We start from the raw sequence: 14190 nt of genomic DNA on the forward strand, positions 1-14190 counted from the left end.
CTCTTTCCTACCTTTCACTACAACATGGCTTGATGTCTACTACCACTCTACTCTTTAACCACTGGAAAATGTCTTCCATCCCCACTGATGGCTGTTTTCAAGGTTATCACCATTTTGGTGGTCTTCCAGCCACCAGTACTCTATACAGATTGTCATACTACTTAGTTGTGTTTAAATTTCTCTCTTCCATGCGTTTTGCTATCTACTCCTTTCTTGGCTCTCCTTCCAGTTTTTACTTTTGATTTCTTATTCCACTTGGCTTAAATGGAAGTTATTGCTGTGGTTCTAACTTCTCTCCTTTTTTTTTCTTTTTAGACTATATTCCTTAGCAATCACATGCACTACTAATTTAATACAGCAAGAAGTATAGTATTAGCAAAAAAATTTTTTTCAATCCAGTCTCAACCATTTTTTCTCCATTATTTAAGAAGTTTTCTTCTCCTCCATGTTCAGTACACAGAACACTACTCACAACTCTAAATCTTAATTTAAGCTCTTGCTAACTCATACAAAAAAAATTCCTTTAAAGTCTGTAGAAACTATTTTCAAACTGTCGCAGCAATAGCCTGAGGATGTCAATACTATAAAACTCCCCAAGTATTCAGTACTCAATACATTCTTCAGAAAGGGTCACAGGTTTGACTTTCAGAATGCAAAGGTCATACCATGTTTTCCAAACAAACAAACAAAAAGGTTCTTTTTTAAAAAGGGAGAGGAACTTTGTAAGAATTCTGGAATTTGTAAAAAAAAAATCTGTATATTTGTAAAATAATACCAGCCCACCTTAAGGGATATCTAGAACCTCAAATATAGATGCAGTTGTTTTCTTGCCACTATCTTACACCTGGCCATTTTTAAGTTTATAATCTTTCTCAATCCTCTTATTTTTGATTTCTTTCAAGAAAATTCCAACATTACATTCCCCATTTGTAGTTGATATTATTAGAAAACCAAAATATCCATATATTCAGTAACTTCCTTCTCTTCTTTTGCTCTTAAACAGATATGGAGTGAGGGTGAAGGTGGAATGGGGTGGGTGGTTGACCTACTGATTGATATATCCCATACTACAGTGCCCAGGTTTGATTCCTAGGTCTTGCTCATAACTGGAATTTCCTGTCAATGCAGATCCTAGGAAGTATGGCTAAAGTAACTGGATCCCTGCCACCCACATGGGAGACCTAGACTGCGTTCCTAACTCTTAGCTCTGACCCAGACCTGGCCCCAAGGTGGTGTGGGTATTTGGAGAGTGAACCAGCAACCAGCTGATGGAAGCAGGGTGCAGACTAGTTTTGAATCCATTCTATGGGAATTATTTATGGTAACAAATAAATAAAAAAGAACTTCACAACAAAAGGTCTCGTCCATAAATCTCTTCCTCACTATGTTCCCAAATGTTATGGTAAAGATTCATTCTAGTTTACCACAACCATTCTCTGATGTGAAACTTCCAATGGAGGTTTTTCAACAGTACTTCCTTCTTACATGCAAATAATAAAGCTTACAGAAATAATTTCACTATTTAAAACTTTATAATTTTATTATGAAATAATTATCTTAAAACCTAGTCAACCTATATAATCTAATAATCCATACCTCTAAATAATTTATTACTTTACGAGGTCTACATTCAAATATTTCCTTTGCATTTTTGTATAATATGGCATTAAGAATTTCTTTTAAATCTGTTATTCCATAGAAGGGGAGACAATTAGCCATTCCTTCTATTTCCAAGTAGTTTTCAGCAATGGAAACTCCTGAAAAAAGAAAAACACATACATAGCATTAGGTTATTTTAAATTATATTCCAGACCATGTCCATAAAACAACATCATTGCTAAAACACTTAGTGAGCCTTCAGTAGAATTTAATATAGTCAGGACAGTTTTGTTCCTTAGCTGGTGAACAAACAGCAATTTCCCACAGGACTTCACATTAAGTCATAAGTGCTCATTGACACCACATGTGCTTTATATAATTTAATTTAATCTCAATTACTGCTGATCTCCTTACATTTGTTTAGAACATTTCTTACTTTGGAGAGAAAATGGAGTCCCATGACATTAATTAAAATGAAACTGGTCTAAGCATTTTAGCAACTGTGGCTCTTCAAGTTGTAGTCTAGTATTGCAATACCCAACTTAGAGGCCTGAATTATTTCTGTGATTCTTCTAGTAAATTTAAAAATTCACATATTGACATTAATATACTGTTAATTCAAGAAAATGAAATACAAATGTTTGTTGAAAATATTTTACTAGGACAATGTTTAAAACTGACTAATTGGGGCCAGTACGGTGGTGTGGTGGTTAAAGCCGCCTGTGGTGCTGGCATCCCAAATGGGTGCTGGTTAGAGTCCTGGCTGCTCCACTTCCGATCCAGCTCCCTGCTAATGTGCCTGGGAAAGCAGCAGAAGATGGCTCAAGTGTTAGGGTCCTTGCACCCATGTGGGAGACCCAGAAGAAGCTCCTGGCTCCTTGCTTCATCCTGGCCCAGCCCCAACCGTTGCAACCATCTGGGAAGTGAACCAGCAGATGAAAATCTCCCTGTCTCCCTCTCTCTGTAATTCTGCTTTCAAATAAATAAATAAATAAATCTTTTAAAAAAAAACCTCACTAATTAGCTATTATTCAAACTACTTTAAAGAGTTTAAAAACTGAAATAAAACAAAAACTACCTACAAGATTGGATCCACAAACACACAACTACAAAGATCCAATCCCTAACCTGAATGGCCACTGACTTTCCCCCAAACACCCAGTTTGCAAATGGCACAGCTGGGATTTGACTCACTCTCTGCACTCCAACTCTAAATATCTAGAATTGAGGTGTGAGGAAGGAAGTTTAGGGTAGGTATCTTAAAACTGCATAACTCAAGTTGGATTTGGTTGTTTCAGTCCAGAACACCTAAGCATTTTCTATATTTACCGAGTTCCAAGCTTTTGTACATTGTTTTTACCTATTTTCTTGTTTCCGCAAACACTACTCTTTTTTTCAGCTGAACTTTGTTTTTCTATACTTTGGGCATGACAAGTTTAGGGTAGGCTGGGTGAAACTGGAGTCATTTTTCATGGTGTCACTGTGGCACCTGACACCAGGTAAAGGGAAAGTTACAGGACAAGGCCAGTTGAGAAAGCTAGGGTAGAGGGCCCTTTGGTATACAAAGTATAAAAAAAACCAAAGAAATGGATTCTATTATTTATTTTTTTCTATCTACCCAATGAATTTCCATTCTAAGAAAAGCGGCATAGCGGCTAAAGCCGCTGCCTGTAGTGCCGGCATCCCATATGGGTGCCAGTTCGAGACCTGGCTGCTCCACTTCTGATCCAGCTCTCTGCTATGGTCTGGGAAAGCAGTAGAGGATGGCCCAAGTCCTTGGGCCCCTGTGCCCATGTGGGAGACCCAGAGGAAGCTCCTGGCTTCTGGCTTCTGGATTGGTGCAGTTTCGGCTGTTGCAGCCAAATGGGGAGTCAATCAGTGGATAGAAGACTCTCTCTCTCTCTGCATCTCCTTCTCTCTCTGTGTAACTCTTTCAAATAAATAAATCTTAAAAAGAAAAAGAAATAAAAGCGGGCCATCCGTCTTCTAGCAAAGCCATGGAATCAAGTCACCCACTTTCCAAACAGTAAGACAGATGATGCTCCATGTCTACTTGGCAAAATCAGTAAATGCTTTGAAAAAGGAGGATGTCAATTTCTGTTAGGCCTTTTCAGTATCCCACATGTTTGTTTCATCATCTAAAATAGTATTTTAATAATTTAATTAAAGCAGTCTGGCAAAAGGTGGCAAAAATTACAATAAAACCACTTACTTGGTCAGCTTTGAAAATGTAAATGCAAGGCACTGGACTGAAAGAGATTCTCAACTTGCTTGTTTCAGGCAGAGGGGATCTTTTGAAATCTGTGCTATTTCATAGCCAACATTAGCTTTCTAGTGGGACAAAAATATACCTCTAAATAAGATCTGTAAATTAAATAACTAAAATGTAGCTCTTGGAATAAGACATCTCTCCAAGTCAGGAAACAGTAAACTGTATTATCATACCTGGTATCAATTTTATCTTGAAACCATTTGCTGTAAGACGAGGATCAGACAGGTAAGTTGATCCACTGTATTGCTGGTCATCTGCTGTCATTTTATATAAAATCTCTAAATAATGAGATCCATTAAAAAGACTGAAAAAAAATTATAGTCTGTTATCTTATGAAACATGCAGAATGAAAGAATAACAAAGGTAATCCAGTGGACCTTTGAAAATTGTTATCTTCTACCAAAATGCAGGTCTAAATTGCCCTGTGAGAAACTTTATTCTGTTAATAGAAGGCCTACTGCATACAGTGTACAGAAAGAAGGGAGAACACACATAAAAACAGTTTCTGTCTTCTAGAATGTTACAAACTCAAATGTGAAATTAGAAATTCTTTTGAAATATAACACAAATGAAAACTTTATTTTAAATTATGCCATTTTATATGTCTAAAATAAGACACAATACATTGTCAAGTGGTCCATCCTGCCACATTTTCAAATGATAGTGACGTTTTCTCCAGTAACAAAACGATAGACATGTATCTTAAAGACAGACATATATCTTTTTCTCCCAGGAACTTATAAATATATTAGTTGACTTTAGAGGGGCATTTTTCAGTCTTCTGCATGACATATTTGGCAAAAGTAGTATATGGAATGATTCTGAGTGGTGCAGTTCCTAAACAAAATTTTGAAAAAGCCAAGGATTGGGGCCAGCACCGTGGCTCACTTGGTTAATCCTCTGCCTGTGGCGTTGGCATCCCATATGGGCGCCAGGTTCTAGCCTCGGTTGCTCCTCTTCCAGTCCAGCTCTCTGCTGTGGCCCGGGAGGGCAGTGGAGGATGGCCCAACTGCTTGGGCCCATGCACCGGCATGGGAGACCAGGAGGAAGCATCTGGCTCCTGGCTTCAGATTGGCGTAGCTCTGGCTATAGCGGCTATTTGTGGGGTGAACCAACGGAAGGAAGACCTTTCTCGCTGTCTCTCTTTCTCACTGTCTATAACTCTATCTTTCAAATAAAAATAAATAAATAAATAGTTTAAAAAAAAGAGAAAAAGCCAAGGATTATCTAGGGTACAAACCAACCTCTCAGATGGATTTTAAACTTGATCAGGGGATTGCATAACTCAATAGTTGTTGTAAGGGTCTGTTGTGGTGACATGTAAAAGGTTACCTTTCTCTGCATCCATTCAATGAATACCTGAATGCTCATTAAATGGTAGATAATTCACATGTACCAATGGCACTATTCTATATTCCAGCACAGGAAGATGTGCTATTTCATTACAATCCTATACTTCTTGAAAAAGCAAATGAATAAATGAAATCTTTGCGAGTAAGCTCTAAATGGTTGATGACTCCACAGCTGTGAGAACAGATACCAGAGAGCAGAGCTCTGACTATGTATCAGATGTCCTCTGTATCTCCTAACCAACATTCCAAAAATCAATCTGAGCTGGCAGGGATGGTTGTGATGATCATATAGCATGCCAATTAATAGAGCAGGCTCCACAGTCAAATTGTCTAGACTGGAATCTTGAATGCATGCCTTATTCACTGCCTTCATGAGTCTAGGTAAGTTTTACAGCCATTCTATGCTTCAGTCTCCTCATTTATGAACTACGAATGACAGAACCTACCTCCTAAAGTTGCTTTGAAGGTCAGATCACAAAAACACATAGCAAAGTCCCTATCACATAGTAAGTGTTCAACAAATATTAACTATTGTCATTGTTATTATAAGCACTTTGTATTTTATAGATATCTAAACTGGTGATAATAAGGGATTTAAGAGACACAACCAAAAGTCTTGTGTGGATCTTGTAGATAGAAATTTTTACAGAAGTCATTAAACTATTTTAAAACTGTAAAGAAAATGGCAATTTGAGACAATGGGGAATAATTCCAAGGGATTATTGTAAAAGATATGAAAAAGGTACAGTGGTTAGGTAAGAAAACACACAGTTTTGAAAGAGAAAGAAAGATTAACAGAGGGAATTGTTCTAAAATACTTTGGCAAGGAAAATAAAAATATAAGCATATAAATATACACACACATATATATACATAAAAAGGAGAGATAAAGAAAATGTGGCAAAATCTTGATTACTGCTGATAAAGACATTCAATGTATAATTCTATTTTGGTATATGTTTGAAAATGTTAAACTAGAGCATACAACAGAAGGTGGTCATGGTAATATAACCTCAGCATTATCCTAGGGAAGTCACTATCATACAGAAGAAATAAACTTGATGTTTATTAATGTCAGAAGTGAAATACCTAGAAAATTCTAAAGTTATTTATGAGCAACAAATTCCCTCAAACAGAAATAACATTTTAAAAACATTTCCTTAAATATCACATATCCCCACTAGGAAACTTCCAATTTTTTACCTTCAATTTCTAATCAGTTATGCATTAATATTTTAAACTCTAAAAGTTTAAAAAATTATGTAACTCCATCATACCTCTCTGTTAAAATAATTGGCTTTTCCAGTGGCTCTGCAGGAAGTTTATGGTTCTCAAGAAGTCTTTTAAATAGCAGGGCTTCCTCTACTCTATATGGATTTAGTAACATCACCTCTGTTTTGGATATCATTAACCACGCATCAGGAAAGCTAAGATTGTGGATGAAACATTGTTCATCTTTGTCTTCTAAGTCAAATTTATTTTGTTTCTCAAAATTTACTTTTAACTTTTCCATAGAGAAAGGGATGGATACTATTTTAATATTGTCATTCCTTTTTTTTTCAACATGAGACTGAAAGAGCTCATCGAGTTTTGGCTGATTAGATAATGAAGCTTTCAACTTGTGTTTCTGTGCCAAATTCCACGCACTGGTGTGTTTTATCTTTTTTCTGCCATCTTTTAACGGTATTTGTGACTCCTGTTCAAGGGCTCTTTTCATTTGATTATTGTATCGTTCCAAGTCTTTTGTAGCCTTCTCTTCATATCTAGGAATAGAGATAAAATAGAACTAATGAAGTCATAATCACAAATACATTAATGATTTGAAACATATTTATAATAAAAATAAAAAGCTCAGCATCCCACATGGGTGCTGGTTGAAGTCATGGTTGCTACACTTCTGACTCAGCTCTCTGCTAATGAATGGCCTGGGAAATAATGGAAGCTGTCCCAAGTGCTTGGGCCCATGCACTCATGTGAGAGACCCAGAGAAGCTCCTAGCTTCAGATCCACCTAGCTCCTGCTGTTGCAGCGACTGGGGAGTGAACCAGCAGATGGAAGATCTATCTTTCCCTCCCTCCCTCTCTCTCTCTCTCTCTCTCTTCTCTCTTCTCTCTTTGTAACTCTGCTTCTCAAATAAGTAAATCTTAAATAAATAAATAGCTGGCATTGCAGGTCCAATAGTGACAAAGAAATGTCTATTGGATTAACCTTCCTGCACTCTGAACAAAACAGAAATATCATCAGTTTAAAACAGGCACTGAAGAACTGCCCAAAGCAGGTAGAAATTAGAATGGGTTCAACCTTTGGAAAAAAAGACAGGCACATTAATACAGTTTTTATCCAGAGAGTAGTCTCCAGCATTAAGAGGGATGAGGTGGCTAGAACTCAAATCAGAAAGCAGCACTAATTAAGTCATCAGAACACGGAGCTACTTGCTTGCAGAACAAATGAAACCTGAGAGAGAAAAATCCCAGAAAATCCCATGTGTGGGAGCCCAGAGGAAAACAACCACAAAAAGACTAAATGAGCTGAACAGAGCTATCAGCTGTTGCCTAGTACAAAGGGAGGTTGAAGTTTAAATTCCACATAGTTTTATGCGTGGTAAACACCTTGGGCTTTCAATTAAAACTGGAAAAGGCTGCATTTTATGGTAAAAACACTAAGGAAGTTGTCCCAGGATGAAGGGCAACAAAGTGCAAAACGAAGCCTCCACACACTGAGAGTGAGTGAGCATTAGAAATCTCAGTGGTTGGCAGAACAGACATCAAAAGTTTTCAGAAGAAGATAACAGAATCCAGAGTTTTAGACCAGGATCCACAATGCCCAATATACAATCAGAAGTTAGCACTCAAGCAGTAAAACAGAAAAATGAGTCACGATCACGAGAAACGTGGTCAGCAGCAGCCAACCTTAAGATAATCCAGATGTTAGTTAACAACAACAAAAAAACCCAAGCCCCCCAAAAACCTACATAACATTAAAACAGGTATTTATAAATGTTTAAGGACTTAAAGCAGATCAGAGACAGCAAAACAAATGGTCAGCAAACTTGAAGACAGATCAGTACAAATGATCCAATCTGAGCAAGAGAGAAAACTGATGACTGAAAAAGCACCACAGTGACCCTTGGCACAAAAAGCAATCTAACATATTAACTGAAGATCCAGATAAAAAACAGAATCCTGGTAAAGGAAATAGTATTTGAAATAATTAGGGATGATAAGTAGCCAATGTGGAGAAATACAACAAGTTACAGAAACAAGAACATCAGAGAGTCAATCCCAAGTAAGATAGATATAAATGAATCCATAGCTTGGTTTATTACATTCCCACTGATGAAAACCAAAGTTAGATAAAATCTGTAAAGCAGTTAGAAAGAAGAAAATGACAATACAAAAAGGAAACAACACCAACGATGGATATCATTAGGAGCAAGACAGAGCCAGTCAACAGTGAAAGCTTTCAAGTGACAAAAGGTCCTAGTATTCTATTATCTAGCAAAAATGCCTTTCAAAAACAAACAGGCAATACACATTTTCAGATAAAAGGAAAATGAGAATTTGTTCCCAGCATGCTTACCCTACAATGGAATGACATCAGGACATACATGGAATTACACTTAAAAGGTTTTTAAGATTTTTATGTAAGATGATACATTATTGATTCTGTAGATCATGAAAATTAAACATACATAATGCAATCACTAAAGAAAAAATAATCCAAAGCCAACAGAGGAATTAAAAGTAGGTACCTGGGAGGGTGGTTATGGGGGGAAAAAGCTGCTATAATCCAAAAGTTGTACTTTGGAAATTTATATTTAATAAAAGTTTTTAAAAAGTAGGTACTAAAGGTACTAGCACTGTGGCCTAGCAATGGTGGGCCACCTGTGATGCTGGCATTCCTAATAGGCCCCAGTTCACGTCCCAGCTGCTCCACTTTCAAACCAGCTCCCTGCTGGTCTGGGAAAAACATCAAAAGATGGACCTATTACTTGGATCCCTGTACCTACATGGGAGAACCGAAAGAAGCCCCTGGCTCTAGCCTGGCCCAGCCTCAGCTGTTTTGGCCATCCGGGGAGTGAACCAGCAGATGAAAGATTTCTCTATCTCTCCCTCTCTCTGTGTAACTCTGATTTTCAAATAAATAAATCTTAAAAAAAAAAAGTAGAAACTAAAATACTCAAAGATTTTAAAATACTTTTAAAAGTTTAAAATACTAAAAGAAAAGATGTGGGACAAATAGGAAACTGGCAGATCTAAACCCAACCATTTCCACTACAATGTTACCTGAACTAAATGTTCCAGTTAAAAGGCAGAGACTATCACTCTGAATTTAAAAAGTTAACAGTCAACTTTAAAGACATAGATAATGTAAAATTAAAAGGATGAAAAAAGATACACCACAGACAGGCATTTGGCTCAGCAGTTAAGCTGCGCTTGGGATGCCTGCATTCCATATCACAGCGCCTGGGTTTGAGTCTCAGTTCCGCTCTCCATTCCAGCTTCCTGCTAACATGCACACTGGCAGGTAGCAGGTAATGGCTCAAGTAGATTTCCTACCACCCAGTTAGAAGACCCAGTTTAAGTTCCTGGCTCCTGGCTCTTGTGGGCTATGTGGGAGTGGACCAACAGATGGGAAATCTCTCTCTGCCTTTCAAATGAGAAGAAAGGGAGAGAAGGAAAGAAAAAAGGAAGGGAAGAAAAAAAGTCACTTATGCAAACTGTAAGCCTAAGAAAACCAGAGAGGCTGTGTAATGTAAGACGAAGTAAATTTCAATATCAGAAGTAAAAGAGAAACATTTCATGTTGACAAAAAGTGATTACAAATGTGTAACAGTCACAAATGTTTATGCACCTAATTAATGGCTTTAATTTAACATGAAGCAAAACCTTACATTTCTTTTTTTTTTTTTTTTTTTTTTTTTTTTGACAGGCAGAGTGGACAGTGAGAGAGAGAGACAGAGGGAAAGGTCTTCCTTTTGCCGTTGGTTCACCCTCCAATGGCCGCCGTAGCCAGCGTACCGCGCTGATCCGAAGGCAGGAGCCAGGTGCTTCTCCTGGTCTCCCATGCGGGTGCAGGGCCCAAGCACTTGGGCCATCCTCCACTGCACTCCTGGGCCACAGCAGAGAGCTGGCCTGGAAGAGGGGCAACCGGGACAGAATCCGGCGCCCCGACCGGGACTAGAACCCGGTGTGCTGGCACCGCAAGGCGGAGGATTAGCCTGTTGAGCCACGCAAAACCTTACATTTCTACAAGTAAATATCCAAAATCAAGACTTCAATATCTTACCATAATAACTGAAAAAATTAGACTAAAAACAACAACAAAAAATCAGCTGAAAGACATGGGAAATAATAACAGCCATTTCATTTTAATTGATATTTTAGAATACTACCATCTAGCAACTGTACAATCCAGGTGTTTTAAGTGAACTAGAACATTCATCAAGATAGATGCTATGCTGGGTCTAAATTCTTAATTCATTCCAAAAGATTGGAATCAAATTGAGTATTTTCTTTGCCCATGACAAATTTAAAAATCAATAATTTATTTAGAAAATATTTGGAAATGAAACAACACAGTTTTATTTATAATAGTCCAAACTCATAACAACCCAAATGCCTATCAACTGTATATTGAATAAACAGTACTCATGTATTGATACAACTGAGTATTACTCATCTGCTAAAAAGGGAACTGCAGATAGACTCAACAACGTGAGTAAGTCAATGATTTCCTTTTTAATAAATGAATTTCAAATGCTGGCAACACCAAGCCAAAGTAACAGAAACCACAACAGTAATTGCCCACAGAGACCAGCTAGGAGATGGCATGAGGGACCTTTCTGAAATGATGAAAATCTTCTGTATTTTATTTTGGCTGGTGATTATAGGAGTGTACACCACTTATGAAAAGGAAAAATACTACAATTCACACTGGGTACATTTTACCTAATTTAAAAAAACTTTTTAAATTAGAGATAGAGAGAGAGTGAGAGAGAGAATGGAGAAATGACTGCAGTCAATAAAAGGGTAACAGTCCATTCTAGATCCAAACAGTTATTTATATATTTGTTGTAACGTCAACATAGAATAAACAACTGAGCAATACAAAAGAAAATTTGCAAGCATTAATACTCCATTTAGCAACAAAATACTAGGAAAATCAGTCATTATGCAAAGTAGAAAGTATATGAGTAAAATTGTGACAGTTTCAGCATAGCTAAATGCTTTTTTCAGTACTATCTAATTTAACTCCATTTCAAAAGTACAGGATATTGGACATTTTGAAATACTGGTTAGAGGGACCGGCATTGTGGTGCAGTGGGTTAATGCCCTGGCCTGAAGCGCCAACATCACATATGGACAGCCGGTTCTAGTCCCAGCTGCTCCTCTTCCGATCCAGCTCTCTGCTATGGCCTGGGAAAGCAGTAGAAGATGGACCAAGTCCTTGGGCCCCTGCACCCACGTGGGAGACCCAGAAGAAGCTCCTGGCTCCTGGCCTGGATCAACACAGCTCCGGCCGTTGAGGCCATCTGGGGAGTGAACCAGCGGATGGAAGACCTCTCTCTGCCTCTGCCTCTCTCTGTAACTCTTTCAAATAAATAAAATAAATCTTTTGTTTTTTTATAAAAAAAAAAAAGCAAGCAATACTGGGTAGAATGTGAAGAGGCCTTGTCTTTTCCGTAGGCTAAGTGCCACTCCTTGCTCTGTCTTTAAAGGCTCCTCAGGTGACTGCAATGCATACTCAGAACCGGAAGCTACTGCTGTGTGTTCAGCAGAATTCGGTAGTTAAGAGACAGATCTTGGAGAGGGTCTGCCTAGTCTAATTCCGCCACTTGGTAGCTCTGTAAACCCATGCCAATCATTTAATCTTTCTCTGTCTCAGAATATTCATCTGTTATACATGGTTAATCTGCTACTATTTCATGGTTTTGTTGTGAAGAATAAAATGAGTTACAATGTGTTATGTGCTTAGAATAGTGTGGTATATGGTAAATGGTGATAAATATTTGCTGCCACTATTTCTGATCAAAAAATACAAATCTTAAAATGAATAGGACACATGACTGACTAAAGATTGGTAACTAAGTACATTGGGGATTTCAAAATGGATAATTTAAATTTGAGACTAGGGAATTAACACAATTTCTAGCCTCCTACTCTTAAGAAACTGGCTATAAATTCTACTAGAAGTAATATTCTTATAACATTTTAAAGGAGAAACCTGAATACGTATGTTAGGAGAAAAAACGATATATTCAGAGAACTGTAGTAAATGTTCAAAGTGAGATTAAGAGGTAAGAGATACAGCATGCCATGCAAAGTAGTATGCTTGTTGAAAGAAGAAACATTAGCTGGAGAATATAACAAATACCTGTTTCACAGCAGACTAGATTTAAGATGCTTCTTTTGGCTAATTACCATGCCACAGTTACGATTTTTAAGGTTATTTCCTGCCAATTCTACTTAGAATCTGAAGTTCTGGATCAGCTACATAAAACACATGATTTTTTTTTTTTTTTTTTTTTTTTTTTTGACAGGCAGAGTGGACAGTGAGAGAGAGAGACAGAGAGAAAGGTCTTCCTTTGCTGTTGGTTCACCCTCCAATGGCCGCCGCGGCCGGCGCGCTGCGGCCGGCGCACCGCGCTGATCCGATGCCAGGAGCCAGGAGCCAGGTGCTTTTCCTGGTCTCCCATGCGGGTGCAGGGCCCAAGCACCTGGGCCATCCTCCACTGCACTCCCTGGCCACAGCAGAGAGCTGGCCTGGAAGAGGGGCAACCGGGACAGAATCCGGCGCCCCGACCGGGACTAGAACCCGGTGTGCCGGCGCCGCTAGGCGGAGGATTAGCCTAGTGAGCCGCGGCGCCGGCCAAACACATGATTTTTAATAGTTTATTTCCAACAGGTACTGGAAATGAGTATTTTTAGCTCTTAGGACATTTAAAATTCTAGATTTTTCCTGTGTGGTGGAAAATGAGTTCAAGACAAAGGTCACCATTTGTAATTAATTATAATGTGCAAATTTTTAAATATGGTACTAATCTTTTGCTTTGCTCAAGAAGTCAATTTGATTAGTTTCTTGGGAAATTATAAAAAGTTATGTCTGAAGGAATATTAAGTAAACATTAAGTAAAAACAGCTGCTACCTCTGTACTTAATATTAAGAGATTCTGAAATTGAATGGAAAATATGAATCCTGATTTGATCAGTAGTCGATCTAAATGCTATTTTGAGACTAAAGAGTATACTTTACTTATAAAGCTTATTTGTCATTTTTAGTAACACCTCAATCGCAATTACCCTTAGCTATTTTAAATAGAGATAAATTTATAGTTACCCAAAATGCAAGTTTAAGTTAGCCTGCTCTGAGACCCCAGTGGCTGAGCACATGAGCCAAATCTGGATTCTAATTCTTTCAAAGAAAGTATGAAAAAAGCAAGGTGACCATAAAAATTTAAAAAATCCAGAAAGGAAGAACTAAAAACAGAAGTGTCCTCTACCCCTACAGTCTGTCCTTTACTTTCTTTCTTTTTTTTTTTTTTAATTTGACAGAGTTAGCAAGAGAGAGAAAGACAGAGAGAAAGGTCTTCCTTCCGTTGGTTCACCCCGCTAATGGTCGCTACGGCCGGAGCTACGCTGATCCAAAGGCAGGAGCCAGGTGCTTCCTCCTGGTCTCCCATTCGGGTGCAGGAGCCCAAGCACCTGGGCCATCCTCCACTGCCTTCCCGGGCCACAGCAGAGAGCTGGACTGGAACAGGAGCCGGGACTAGAACCAGTGTCCATATGGGATGCCGGCGCTGCAGGTGGAGGATTAACCAAGTGAGCCACGGCGCTGGCCCCTGTCCTTTGCTTTCAACAGGCTTAACAGCTGAAAAATTCTGCTCCTAGGCTTGATTCAATGATTACGGCTCAAAAGAACCTTCCAAATCTGGATCCTACCTTCCTCATCTTTCTTTACTACACT

At 38.3% G+C, this 14190-nt stretch overlaps 1 protein-coding gene across 7 annotated transcripts in view; it reads right to left on the bottom strand.

Annotated features, from left to right (window-relative positions):
* The window catches only part of PMS1 (PMS1 homolog 1, mismatch repair system component), a 117345-nt gene that overhangs the window by 2921 nt on the left and 100234 nt on the right, over window positions 1-14190 (bottom strand). For 4 of the 7 annotated variants that reach the window (XM_008258829.5, XM_002712339.6, XM_089330195.1 and 1 more), the window contains 3 exons: window positions 6501-6986; window positions 4045-4175; window positions 1597-1757 (listed from right to left, as the gene is read on the bottom strand). In XM_008258829.5, coding sequence (XP_008257051.4) covers window positions 1597-1757; window positions 4045-4175; window positions 6501-6986 — 778 coding nt within the window. The remainder of the gene's footprint in view (window positions 1-1596; window positions 1758-4044; window positions 4176-6500; window positions 6987-14190) is intronic. The other 3 variants (XM_089330194.1, XM_051849352.3, XM_089330197.1) reach the window with 1 other exon arrangement.

The sequence above is a fragment of the Oryctolagus cuniculus genome, chromosome 3 (genome assembly GCF_051225735.1).
Source record: "Oryctolagus cuniculus isolate XC-2025 breed Fujian yellow rabbit chromosome 3, ASM5122573v1, whole genome shotgun sequence".
Classification (NCBI taxonomy): Eukaryota; Metazoa; Chordata; class Mammalia; order Lagomorpha; family Leporidae; genus Oryctolagus; species Oryctolagus cuniculus.